Source organism: Ambystoma mexicanum, chromosome 12, assembly GCF_040938575.1.
Source record: "Ambystoma mexicanum isolate Mex_15411 chromosome 12, UKY_AmexF1_1, whole genome shotgun sequence".
NCBI lineage: Eukaryota > Metazoa > Chordata > Amphibia > Caudata > Ambystomatidae > Ambystoma > Ambystoma mexicanum.
The window spans coordinates 1163036817-1163050225 of record NC_090936.1 but is presented as its reverse complement, the minus strand read 5'-3'; the positions used below and the strand labels follow the sequence as shown (position 1 = coordinate 1163050225).

Here is a 13409-nt window from a genome sequence, read left to right as displayed (position 1 = left end):
TATAAGGTGGGCGAACTCACAGAAACCCCAACAGCTCTTCAACCAAGAAATAGATGTGAACATCAAGGAATCCAGGTTAAAATTGACGGAGAACGCAATAAAGCAGATTTCTGAAAAATACGCCAGGATAATGGATGAGGAAGTCAATACAAAAAAAAAGAAGTCAGAGAAGACGATGGATTATACACTTCTGGTAAATAAGTACATGAAGAGGACAAACAAAACCAAAAAGATCTCAATGAATCATCTTCATGCCTATAACCAGGAACTAGTAACAAGAAGAACTGTACGAAAACTAAAGCGGATGGCGATCAGATCCGATACACAAGAGGCGCATGAAAGTTGGAAGAGCGCCAATAGGAACTATAAATCCTGGATAATTCAAAAAAGGCACTCCCTTTACCAGGCAGATTCGGAGTTAATGTTAAAAACACTATGTGGGAAAAAATCAAGAGACTTTTGGACCCTTATAAAGGGAACTATGACGTCATCTACTACCGCCCTACAAAACTGTGTAGGAGAAGGGACCTGGATCGCCCACTTCTCCAACCTATATGCACCACTGCCTGAAATAGAGAGTGCCTGCCTCCGAAAAAGGAAAAAGGGGACTGACTTGCCGTGGGAGATCACAACAAAGGAAGAAGATATCCTGGCAAAAATCAATAAACTTAACAACTCAAGGGCCCCGAGGCCGGACGGGATGACAAATTGTGACCTAAAACAACACCAAGAAATATGGGCTCCCTTGATCAGTAACATCTTTAAAACCTGCAACCAGGAGCAAAATGTACCAGCGTCATGGAGAAAAGCGATAGTGGTTCCAATCTTTAAACGTGGAAATCGAGAAGATCCATGCCACTACCGCCCAATATCCTTGTTGGATGTCATTGGGAAAATATACGGCGGCCTCGCCTTGGAAGCATTTCAAACATGGCTCAAAGCCAAAAATGGGGGAGACCCACTCCAGACAGGATTTGTAAAAAATGCAGGAACATCGATCAATATACTGATGCTAACAACAATCAAGGCCAAGGCTATGCAGACCGGTCAACCCGTATACATGGCATTCGTTGACCTGGTACAGGCGTTTGACCAGGTCAACAGGGACAAACTATGGGAAAAGCTGGCCGCAATGAAATGCCCTCCAGAGATTATGGGCCCGATTCAAACATTGTACCAGGACACATCTATCAAAGTAAGGCTTGGGCAAGATGGTCTATTGTCGAGGGAAATTCCAACTTCCAGGGGGGTGAAACAAGGCTGCCCCCTGGCCCCTGCTTTATTTAACGCATACATCGCTGACTATGCTGAACACGAGAAGGCAATAAGATGCTTCCCTCCTGTTATGGGGGGTGAAAAAATATTGCGCTTGTTATATGCAGACGATATTATTTTGATAGATAACACGCCGATAGGTCTGCAAAGACAGTTGACGAATCTGATCATATATCTAAAGCAGAATAACCTAAAGCTAAATCCAGAAAAAACCAAAATAATGGCCTGGGAAGGTAAGAAAAAGAAGAACCAAAGCAAGCAGAACTGGTTTGCGGAGGGGTTAAAACTGGAAAAAGTAAAAGACTTCAAATATCTGGGAGTCATGATGTCAATCAACGAGTCAGAAATAACAATGCAAAATCTGCTATGGACAAAGATAAAAAAGTTAACAACACAAGCAAGGATGATTGACAAAAAATATGGGAAATTTTCATTATTGGCAGTCATCAACTTCTATAAGGCAAAGGTGGTCCCTGCAATCCTCTATGGAGCGGATGCAATGTTCCTAATACCTGACACACTGTGGATTAAACTAGAGAGCTATTTCTGGAAGAAAGTGCTTAATCTGGCACAATCTACACCTATGCCAGTGTTAAGGAGAGAGCTATGTCTTGTGTCACTAAAAGCGATCCAGGAGAGAAACATGCTAATGCTATATCGAAAACTCCAACTGAAGAATAAACTAAAACCTTTGGAGTTGGTGAAAAACGAGATGACAATGAACAAGATTCGGGCACTAAAAGATTGGAAGTTGAGAAATACGAAGCTACTGAAAGATCTAGATGTCGCGGAAGAGACACTTGAAACAAATCCAGTCAAGATATCAAAAAAACTATTTGAAGCAGATTGGATTAGGACAGAGGATATAGCGCGATCATATAAGCTGACGAAAGATTTCCCAACGGCCCCGAAAAAACTATATGATACAAGAGGTTATCTGAAAAAGTTCCCAGATAAAAAGCTGGCTAGAACATATTTGAGATTTCGATTAAATCAACTTCACACTAACGAAATCCTATCTATAAGGAAATTGTCATCAGATAATAAATGTAGATACTGCAAATCAGAGGAGATAGTAGAAACTAGCCGACATCTTCTACTCAAATGTGAAGGTACCAATACATCGAGAGCAGTTTATGTAGGAAAAATAATGCAATCGTTTTCCACACTGACAGAGGATGACTGGTGGCAAGCCTTTAACGAAGGAGAAAATAACAAAAATGTGATTGCAGTGGCCTCCTTTTTTGAAAACATTAGGCTAACAACTAAATAAAAGTAATAGGAGGGACGTCCAGGGGATTAAAAAGAACTCCATCGAAGTGAAAGACTGCAAGTGTGAAAATGTGTGAGTACACGAAGAGACTTAAAGGATTAAATAAATAAATAATGGAAGGAAGCTTGATAACAGAAATTAGTTAAAGACCTTGAGAACAACTAGAACTACGCAAAGAATCCAACAGGTCAGGCAGCGAGATAAACATTACGGGTCAAAATGGAGGACAAGGAAGGGACTTTCTTTTCGTGCCTTCTTTTGGATCACTTAAGGCTGAAAGGGACCACTTTGGAATCTATGGAAACATTGGACTTTTTTTTTATTTTACCTTTGAAAAAATTGTTTGTACAATTAAATCAAATAAAAAAAAAAAAAAAAGAATATTGGCAAACTGGGAAACACCTGAGGTAATCCCGGCAGTTAAAATTATGAGCTAAATATCAGGTGTCTTCTGCTGACCCTGAATATTTATCCAAACACCCAACTCCGGAGAGTCTGGTTGTTCAGGCAGCTACTTCAGCAGGTAGTAAATCGGCTTACCATACTGTTCGACAGGACAGGGATGATAAGAGATATGACTCTATGGCCAAAAAAGTATTTTCCGCATGTAGCATGGCGTTGAAATCCATCAATGCTACTTGTACGCTGGCAAGGTTCAGCCACACACTTTGGGAGTGTGCTTCATCAGCGGCTGACAGCCTCCCGGAAGGAGAAGAAAGGGAAGCGTTTCTCAACATCATTAAGGATGGTAAGGGCGCAATGTGCGAATCCCTTCAGACTGGCATCGATTCTGCTGACAGTATCAGCAGGGCCATGGCGACAAGTACAACAACCAGGAGATTTGCTTGGTTGCGAAAGTCTGGTTTTGCTCCAGATGTGCAAAGCAGACTCTTGAATATGCCCTTTGACAGCTCTTCTTTGTTTGGTAAGAAGGCGGATGACAGTTTAGAAAAACTACAAACGTCAAAGGCAGCAGCAAAATCCTTAGGAGCTGCAATCCGTCAGCCACCATATCGCCCCTCAGGAACCTCTTGGAGAGGAAAGTCCTTTCGCTTCTATTCCGCATTCGGAAAGGGCAGAGGACAGCCAGTTCAAAGGGGTCAGAAGAAATTCACCTGAGGTGGACGGGGTAAAAACACAAAAGCCGCAGCAGCAGCAGGTGCCTCTTTACCCTCGGCATCTGCATCAGCCGCCTCCAAACCGCTCTGAGAACTCTCTTCATAAAACACAAATAGGGGGCAGGTTAACTCAAAATCTGACGAAATGGCAGGCTATTACGTCAGATGCTTGGACATTGGAGACAGTTGCCCAAGGTTACTGCCAGCCTTTTCTACGCATCCCTCAGAGTCATCCACCGGGGAACAGCTCTCTGAAAGTTTCAGATCTGCTCCTCTTGCAGGAAATTGTAGACCTGCTAGAGAAAGGTGCCATAGAACCGGTACCTGTAGCGGAGAGGAACAAGGGCTGGTACTCCCCCCTACTTTCTCATACCGAAGAAAGACAGAGGACTGAGACCTATCTTGGACTTACGAGAATTGAACAACTTCCTCAGGAAGGACAAGTTCAAGATGGTAACTCTCTCTCAGATCCTTCAGGCCCTCCAGCTCCAGGACTGGCTGGTATCTCTGGACCTCCAGGATGCTTATTTCCATGTGCCAATCCATCTCAAACACAGGGAAAACCTGAGGTTCGCAATTGGCGGCTCTCATTATCAATTTCGAGTTCTGCCATTTGGGCTGACCTCCGCCCCGAGTGTCTACCCCTACCTGGACGATTGGCAGAGTCATCCACCGGGGAACAGCTCTCTGAAAGTTCCAGATCTGCTCCTCTTGCAGGAAATTGTAGACCTGCTAGAGAAAGGTGCCATAGAACCGGTACCTGTAGCGGAGAGGAACAAGGGCTGGTACTCCCCCCTACTTTCTCATACCGAAGAAAGACGGAGGACTGAGACCTATCTTGGACTTACGAGAATTGAACAACTTCCTCAGGAAGGACAAGTTCAAGATGGTAACTCTCTCTCAGATCCTTCAGGCCCTCCAGCTCCAGGACTGGCTGGTATCTCTGGACCTCCAGGATGCTTATTTCCATGTGCCAATCCATCTCAAACACAGGGAATACCTGAGGTTCGCAATTGGCGGCTCTCATTATCAATTTCGAGTTCTGCCATTTGGGCTGACCTCCGCCCCGAGTGTCTACCCCTACCTGGACGATTGGCTGATCAGGGCTGTATGTTCAGAACAAGCTCAGATCCAGCTAAATTATGTCTGCCACTTCCTTCACAAACTGGGCTTCTCCCTCCAATTTAAAGAAGTCACAGATGATACCATCACAGAGACTCCAGTTCATTGGAGCGGTCCTGGACACTTCCCTGGGAAAAGCCTCGCCACCAGAGGTGAAGGCTCAAGATATTCTGAAGATGGTCACCAAGTTTCAAAATTCCCAACGTCTCCCAGCCTTCGACTTTTTGAGGTTGCTAGGCCTCATGGCATCCTGCATCTTCCTTGTGCCAGAGGCTCGCCTGAGAATGAGATCTCTTCAGTGGGCACTGAGAACTCAGTGGTCGCAATTCTCAGGGAGAATGCCAGACCTCCTTCAGATTCCGGACAACGTGGCTCGAGACCTTCAGTGGTGGGCCTGCCAGAAGAACTTCTTGAAGGGGGAACTGTTTTGGCAACCATGGCCGGAGATAACAGTAGTCAAGGATGCCTCACTAACGGGGTGAGGAGCCCATAACAACGACTTGACCATCAGCGGTCGTTGGTCTCCATCGGAGTCCAGACTACATATCAACCTGTTAGAGCTGAGAGCAATCAGACACTTGCTGAAAGCTTTTCTGCCATCTGTACAGGGGAAAAATGTCCTGATAATGACGGAGAACACAGTGGCCATGCACTACCTCAACAAAAGAGGAGGCGTAGGATCACTGACACTATGCAGAGAGGCAATGCAGCTCTGGTTTTGGGCAATTCAAGAAGGAATCTCTCTATCAGCAGTTCACCTAGCCGGAGAGAAGACCTTGACGGCGGACACTCTGAGCAGGCAGGACACATTCTCCCACGAGTGGGAACTAGCCCAGGAAGTCCTTCAGGAGATCTTCGCCCTTTGGGGAACCCCTCACGTGGATCTGTTTGCCACCAGTACCAACAGAAAGTGTGATCTGATTTGTTCAAGGGAATTTCCCCCGAGAGGAGCTCTAGGGGACGCGTTCATAGTGGACTGGGAGTTTCCACTCCTGCCCGCGTTTCCACCAGTCCCTGTCATTCCTCAAATGATCAGCAGGTTGAGAAGATTCCAGAGAACCATGATCCTAATTGCCCCAGACTAAGCCAGGAGAACGTGGTACCCGGACCTTCTGGACATGTCCCTCTGCCCTCCAATTCGTCTTCCACTCAAGGAGAAGCTTCTCTCACAGAAGGGAAGTCAGGTTCTCCATCCAGAAATCAGAACCCTCAACCTTCACGCCTGGCTTCTGAAAGGTTGAGATACAAGGATTGGGACCTCCCTGATGACGTCGTGAAAGTGTTGCTTTCGGCCAGAGGGCCAGCAACAAAGTCTTTATACCGCTGCATTTGGAACACATTTTGCAGCTGGTCTAGAGAAGAGAATATCGACCCCTTTTCATGTGGTACACCAACGGTGTTATCCTTTCTACTCTACTTGGCAAATTCAGGCCTTCAAGTTGGCACTTTCAAGGGCTATCTCGCACCGCTATCGATCTTCAAGCGCACTGCGTAGGAGCCTTCGTATTTCAAATTACCCTTAGTAATACAATTTCTAAAGGGATTAACTAATGTCTACCCTCCAAGACCTTTCCAGGTTCCTTTATGGGACTTAAATTTAGTCTTAAATTTCCTGATGGGTACTCCTTTCGAACCACTCCACTCTTGTTCGCTAAGATTTCTCACCCTTAAAACTGTCTTATTAGTGGCTTTAACATCTGCTAGAAGGGTGAGCGAATTACAAGCTCTATCTTGTAAACCCCCTCATACAATTTTTCCTAAAGACAAGGTTGTCCTACAGGGGAAGCCTAATTTCCTCCCAAAGGTGGTTTCTGAATTCCACATCACTCAGAAAATTACTTTACCTTCATTCTATCTGCCTTCCCATCCGGGGAAAGAGGAAGAAAGGCTACATAGGCTGGACCCAAGGCGGGCTTTAAGCTTTTACATCAGCAGACTTGCTAGGATTAGGCAAACAGACCAACTGTTCGTGGGTTACTCAGGGCACAAGTTGGGACTACCGATAACAAAAACCATTTCCAGATGGATTATTTTGGCCATTCTGGAATGTTACAAACTAGCAGGGAAAGAACATCCTCAAAATCTTAGGGCTCATTCAACCAGGGGTATCGCAGCCTCCTCGGCTCTCCAAAGAGGGGTTCCGGTTCGAGACATATGTGCGGCTGCCACATGGTCGTCCGCACATACCTTCACAAGATTTTACAACCTGGATTCCTCCTCTAGTCAAGAGACTAGGTTTGGCAAAGCCGTATTACATTCTGTTCATTCCTAAAAGGAAACATGGCATTTTACTCCCACCTCCAATTGCCCACCACTGCTATGGGAGTCTATCAAAGATAAGGAATACGTCGGAGGACACAATCCCTTCGAAGAACAAGTTACTTCTTACCTTGTAACGTTCTTTCGATGGGATGTTCCTCCGACCTATTCCTTATCGCCCCTCCCATCCATCCCCGCAGTAATACTTCCCTTGTTGTTGCAGTTTACGCTCCTTCAAGGTCAATAACCAATTCATGTAAAACTGTGAACATCAAAACGGAACTGAGCAACGGACGCTGCGCAAGTCTATTTATACGTGTGGTGATGTCAACGCCGATACGGAGGCCGTCGAAGGACATCGGCTCGAGAGACGTCGACGCGCAGCGCCCTCTACTGAAAAAAAAATGACGAGGCCAGCAAGCTGGGAGATGATCTATCAAAGATAAGGAATACGTCGGAGGAACATCCCGACGAAAGAACGTTATAAGGTAAGAAGTAACTTGTTCTTATTTAGTCTACCACCAGACATCAACCTAAAGAAGCCGAGAAGAGCGCAAAGGGCGCTGATGACCCTATGTGAAGCTGTGCAGCTTATGACAGGCCTCCTGAAGTCCAAGCTCTGCCTCACATTGACCAGGGGAACAGCTGCTGAAGGCGATTCCTTCTCATACATTGGCTGGCACAGTCGGGACTGCCCAGAATCTCATAGAGTGGAGTTCTACTCATGCTGAATAGGAGCACCTATTGTGCCTGGAACGGAGCAGCATTGTGTGATGTTCACCCTTGTGTCTGACTTCATTGTGGGACATCCTGCTTCTCAGCCCTGCTGCTGTTCTTTGTTGTTGGACTGAGTCAGTTGCCTGTGTTGAGGCTTTTGTCCCATTCAGAGTGGCCTGTAACCTGCTGAGCGCGTCCTCTTGAGACTGCTCCACTGATGCTCTTTTGCTGGCTCCCTTTGACATGAGTTGCTTTCTGTTTTTTTATTTATTTTTTTTTATTACATTTTATTTGCTGTATCCCCGAGACAGAACAAAATTGTAACCCTTTTTACACTGACAAGGCTCTGAAAGAAAAGCTAGTGAAACCAGGGGAGAAAGGAAAGGCAAAATAGCAAGGAAAAGAGAGAGAAAGAGAAAAAGAAAGGATACAAAGCAAATCCACTGTCATTCATGTAAACAAACAGGCCTTTCTGTTTATCTCATATATATATCTAATTTTCTGTTTTTAAAGATCATGCAGAAAAAGAAAACACTCCAAAATAACCTCCCACCCGCCAAACTTGACAAATAATGAATACTTTAAAAATTATCATAATGCTCCTTTGCACCCTTCAATTCCCCCCACACCCCCATCCCTAACTCACCACCGACTGGGGTATTTCCAAGGAGAACAAAGCCACATTAATGTTTTGTTAAATACATCAGTTAGAACATGCTTGCCAGTTGTTTGTAATTTGTTTTAGATAATTGTCTTCCACTGAAGACTTTACAAGCGTGCCACAAGTTGGACGGACCCCAACCTCCTTGGTAAGTAGTGACGTCTAATCTGCAAACTGCCTGCCCCATTCTCCTTTTTAGACCATAAGCACACATGATGGTATAAGGGGGCACTGGTGCCCCTTGTTCCACTGATCTGATTTTGGTCATTTTCTGTCTGTCCTGCTGCTTTACCTTTCTACCATTGCCCTCTACATGAGTTGCTTTCTGAAGGTTGTTCGTCATTGATACTAAAGGGCTAGCCCTTAGATCCCCCGAGAATCTGCAATTGGAGACGGGAACTGACATCTAGCCTGACTTAATCCCAATAGCACAGCTCACCTCTGCATCTGCAAGCCCGGGGCCTATGGCAGAACATCAAGGAGGCATAGAGGAGGAAAAGAGAACCGAGCAAAGCAGGATTAGATCAGTAGGGGGAAGGAGACACAGAGAGAGATGAGGTAAGCAGAGAGAAAGAGAAGGGAGAAGATGAGGGGAGGGACAGATAAACGTCAGCCCGAACAAATATTATAAAGTGGTGGGTTAGCCCAAGGTTATAATCAAAGATCTTGAAGACCCATCTGTTGAGTGAACATAGCTAATACATGCAATCTGGATGAATTTTCAGAACCAGCCTTGTGTGGGGGTGGAGGTGGGTTCTGAGAGGTTATCCTAGTTAATAAAGAGGGCTATTGACACTTGGATCTAGCTAAACTCAATCAAGGTAGAGTAACAAAGCGGTAAAGCAAGACTTCAGGCAATATGGGGGTGGTGTTATGGTACATTGAGGCACACACTGAGCTTTCAAATCCCTGTTGACAAGTACAGCATGGTGCTATTAATAAAAGGAAAAAAATGATGCGTACGACAACCGGGATAAAAAAAAAACATGGTAATGTGGCTGTTGCTGTGCTTATATTTATTTAACCTGCAAAAAAAACGGAATTCATTGTAATCTGCTTGTGAGATGGTTGTCATAGAGCAATGTTAAAGAAGAAAGTCTTTTTTAAAATGTTATTATAGAGTCTTCCCAACATATTCTTGTATTGGTATAACTATATAAGCAAACTCCAGTCCTAGAATACGTGGGGAAAGTGCCTGGGTAGGGTCAGAAAACAGAATAATTCTCGTGGGCAATTTTTAAATGGGTGCAATGTTTTTCACATTACGTCGGAGACTGTAATTTCCATCCTATACCTCGGGCAAAACCTCAGTATTTGTGATTTTTACCAGGTTATTCCCTCATCAGAGGTGAATATTTTGATTGTTCCCCCTAAGAGACACTATGCCTCACTAGGTTAGGTTGCCATGGCACTGCTTATTATCGTCTTGCCTGGTGGTGGTTAATCTTAGTGTCAGGAAAGTCTTTCTTTTTGCATCTTTCCTCCCATAGATTGCTATGGGACCCCGATTCTTTTTGCTTGTTTTTAACCCTATCCTGACTTTTTGGCCTTAAGTAAACTCTTCTGCTTTACTTCCCTCACCTATTTTGCTCATTCTTATGGGAAAACTGATCAGTCCATGAGAGTATCAGTACTGAGTGACTAGGTCCTGCTTTGTGAATTTGTGTATTGTTAACAATTGTGCATTACACAATGGATACTCCCCATTGTTTTGTTTAGTGGGGTCGGTTCCATGGATCTTGGCAGACAGTAACTGAAAAAACAAGATGGTGAGAATCGACTACCCCTCCCTATTATACCATATTATTAGCAACATGGACAGTAAGACGGAATGCACAACTCTATTCCAAATGATTCAGTCCAACCTCTAGTGCTAGTACACAAATCAGCATTTCATTGTTTTAGCATACAAATACAATCACGTTAAAAACTCAATGATATTGTGTGGCTACAACACGATGTGAACACAAATGGCGATAATGGGTTAGTAAAAAGTTGCCCAAATGCAGGTGCATGAACAAGTGCTAGGCGAGTTTTCCTAAAGTCCACTTGGAGGTAAGACTCCATAAAACCATCCCTTGGTATACAGGTCCCCAACTCTTAGTATAAGTCTCTGCTACCAGAAGGATTGGTAGAATGGCAGAGCAGCCAGGCTTATTTTATGAGGAGGATTTGAGCTGTAGGTAATGTCAAGATTTAGAATCCCAGGTGAACTTATACTTGTGTTCCCAAGTACAAGCTAGAGAGGGAGTATTTACTCCCTAGCCAGTCATTTTGACCAGAGGTGAACGGGTAACTCCAGCGTCAGGTCACGGTAGCAGCAAGTTAAAGGATAGTTATGATCAAGATCACAGAACCATCCCCGCCTTTTCCTGACAATAAAATAGTGGTATTCCCCAGGGTTTCCTTACCAATGTTGCCAGGACCAGAGCATCAGGATGGTGCTCAAAGATCCAGCAATCAAGGCGCAGATTAGTGGGAGAATCCAGCATAAGTCACTGGGGGCTAGTTCCAGGGGAAGCACAGCCCAAAGTTCTTGCCAAGTCCAAACTCCAGATAAGTTTTTAAAAAAAACACTGATGAAATCCAAGGGAAATACAAGAAACTGCAGGAAAAGGAAAGCAACCAAATCCCAAAGCACCAGTTTAACAGAATCCGTAAAATAAATCCAAAAGGTCTATCTAGTAATGCAAGCCAAGGTTCAAAAGGCCTGGGAATCAGTACCAGTTCACAAAAATGCGCAACGGTAATCCAGATGGCTGCGCCACACGGCTTTTCGCTTGTTCTTTGTCCTTTCTGCCTTCTCGGGTCAGGAAATGCCATTTCCTGGGCTTTGGCTTTCCCGGGCTAAGGGGCGGTTACTGTGTGTGGCCAGAGGAAGGGGCTGGGACTGTGTAACCCCAATCCACATCTCTGGTGCTGCCTGGTGTGTACTTACATTGCCATACTGTAATCAAGTTAAACACATATTTTACATGTAGGCCTCAAATTGATTTATGGCAATAATTCACGCCCGTTTCTTTCTGGTAATGCATAAACACACCAGCGCTCTTGGGGCATAGGCATTAAGTTTCAGAGTGAGCCATTATTTTTTTTCATTGCTTTAATCCTGATATGTTAGTGTTCTAGACAAATGATAGAGGTTTGATTAAGAAAATGTTAAAATATGACCGAAGGCGTTGTACTTGTGCGTTTCTTAAAACCTATGCAAGGACAGTTGGACATGTACTTTGTCACTGTTTGTTCATGGACGGTCTCTGAAGTGTGGTGTTAATATTCCTGTTGGACCTTTTTTCCCCACACTAAAATAATGTTTATTTTTTATTTTCAGTTACCCTGCCCAAGATCCATCAGCGATATGACTTGGATATTGATGCGAGTATGGCAAAGGTAGGTTTGTAGCTTCTTTTGTTAACAACTAGATCACCCTTTCGTAACATACGATTGACTGCAAAATCCGTACTGACTGAGTTTGTTTCACCTCAGGCTTTGACGGGAGTTGTATGCTATGCCTGCAGGGTTGCTGCCTCTTTACTGCTGTACCAGGAGTTGGCCCGAAAGGGAATACGATGGTTAATGTGAGTAGCCAACAACAATTTACTGTTGTACATATTTGGCCATTGGCCTTTTGGCTTACACCATTGTTTCTTCATTGCATTTTGTGATCATCCCCTATATGGCGTTATGTTCTTCTGGCGACCTACATATTTTAGATATTTTCTTTTAATGGTTATTTGTCAATTTTTTGGGCACTAGTTTGAAAACTGTTAGGAAAAATTTCCCTTTTAGGCAACTTTCCCTCCATATTCTATGGACCCCCAAACATGTTGCTTTTGTTTTACACCTTGTCCTGACATTTTACAGAGAAGTAAACCCTTCAGCTTCACTTTCCTGGCCTTTTTGCTAATTTGTCATGGGGAAACTGACTAGTCCTTCAGACTGTCGGTATTGGGAAACTGTTTCCCTTTTGTTTTGCACTCGTTACCTGTTTTGGGGAACTTTTTCATATTACACACAGCATCTTTCAATGCAGTGCATTAGGGATACTTTTGTATCACCCAGACTTTCCCCAAGGGCTTTTTGGTTCCTTTTAAATGTGCCTAAAGACAAGCTGGAGGCAGCAGATATATTTCTGAAATTGTTGCTATATTGTTAGTATGCCATCTGTGTTTCGCTACTACAACAGTGGCTAGTGGCCAAAGATGGCCGTGGCACTAGATACTTTGCTTGTTCTTTGGCCATTCTATTCTTTGGCCTTCTTCCTGCCTTCTCAGTCCAGTAATACCCTTTTATGGTCATGCATTTGCCAGGGAAAGCTGCTGTTTTCACAGGCTCGTGCATGCCATGTGTGTATGGACCCAGGAAGTGGGCTGGGACTGTCTTTTCCCAATCCGCACACTGGTGCCAGTGGCTCTGATGTGCATGCAGGAGTCAGCCCCCCAGTTGTCCCTGATTGGACCACTGCCTATGTACATGAGTGCTGCAGATCCTTTCTATTGGAGGGCTCAGTTTGATCACTCATCTGAATTTAGAATAAGAAGAGTCCTGCAGCCGTTCCAGCAGATCAGAAGAGGAGCCAAGTATCCTGTGTAGCTGTGCAGATGACTGCAGACCCGAGGACTGTTGGCTAAGATGTTCATATTGGTGATAAATCTTCCTGGCCGCTGTCAACTCCAGAACCTTTTGTTTGGACTTAGAGATTATTTTCCCTTTTCCCTAGGTGAGGGGGAATCTTTTTCCCCTCTCACCTAGTTTTTAACTTTTCTTTTATAGGTGACCTTTTTATGTTTCTCCATAGTGTGATTGTAGTTACAGTTCCCTATACCTTTTGGGGCTTAGGCTGGGTTGCCCCTTTTGGCTCCCATTGCTAATGTCTCTTAGTCTCTTTTGGGTGAACTACTGTTCCCAAGTAGTAAAGTGGAATTCCCATCCCCTTTACATTTGATATAGTGAGCCAGCATACCTCATCTTATGTGGAGTGCTG

The 13409-nt window shown here is 44.3% G+C and overlaps 1 protein-coding gene across 1 annotated transcript in view; it reads left to right on the top strand.

Annotated features, from left to right (window-relative positions):
- Positions 1-13409, top strand: part of TBK1 (TANK binding kinase 1) — an 814893-nt gene that overhangs the window by 505345 nt on the left and 296139 nt on the right. Inside the window, exons 10-11 of the mRNA XM_069629775.1 lie at positions 11757-11815; positions 11912-12003. Coding sequence (XP_069485876.1) covers positions 11757-11815; positions 11912-12003 — 151 coding nt within the window. The remainder of the gene's footprint in view (positions 1-11756; positions 11816-11911; positions 12004-13409) is intronic.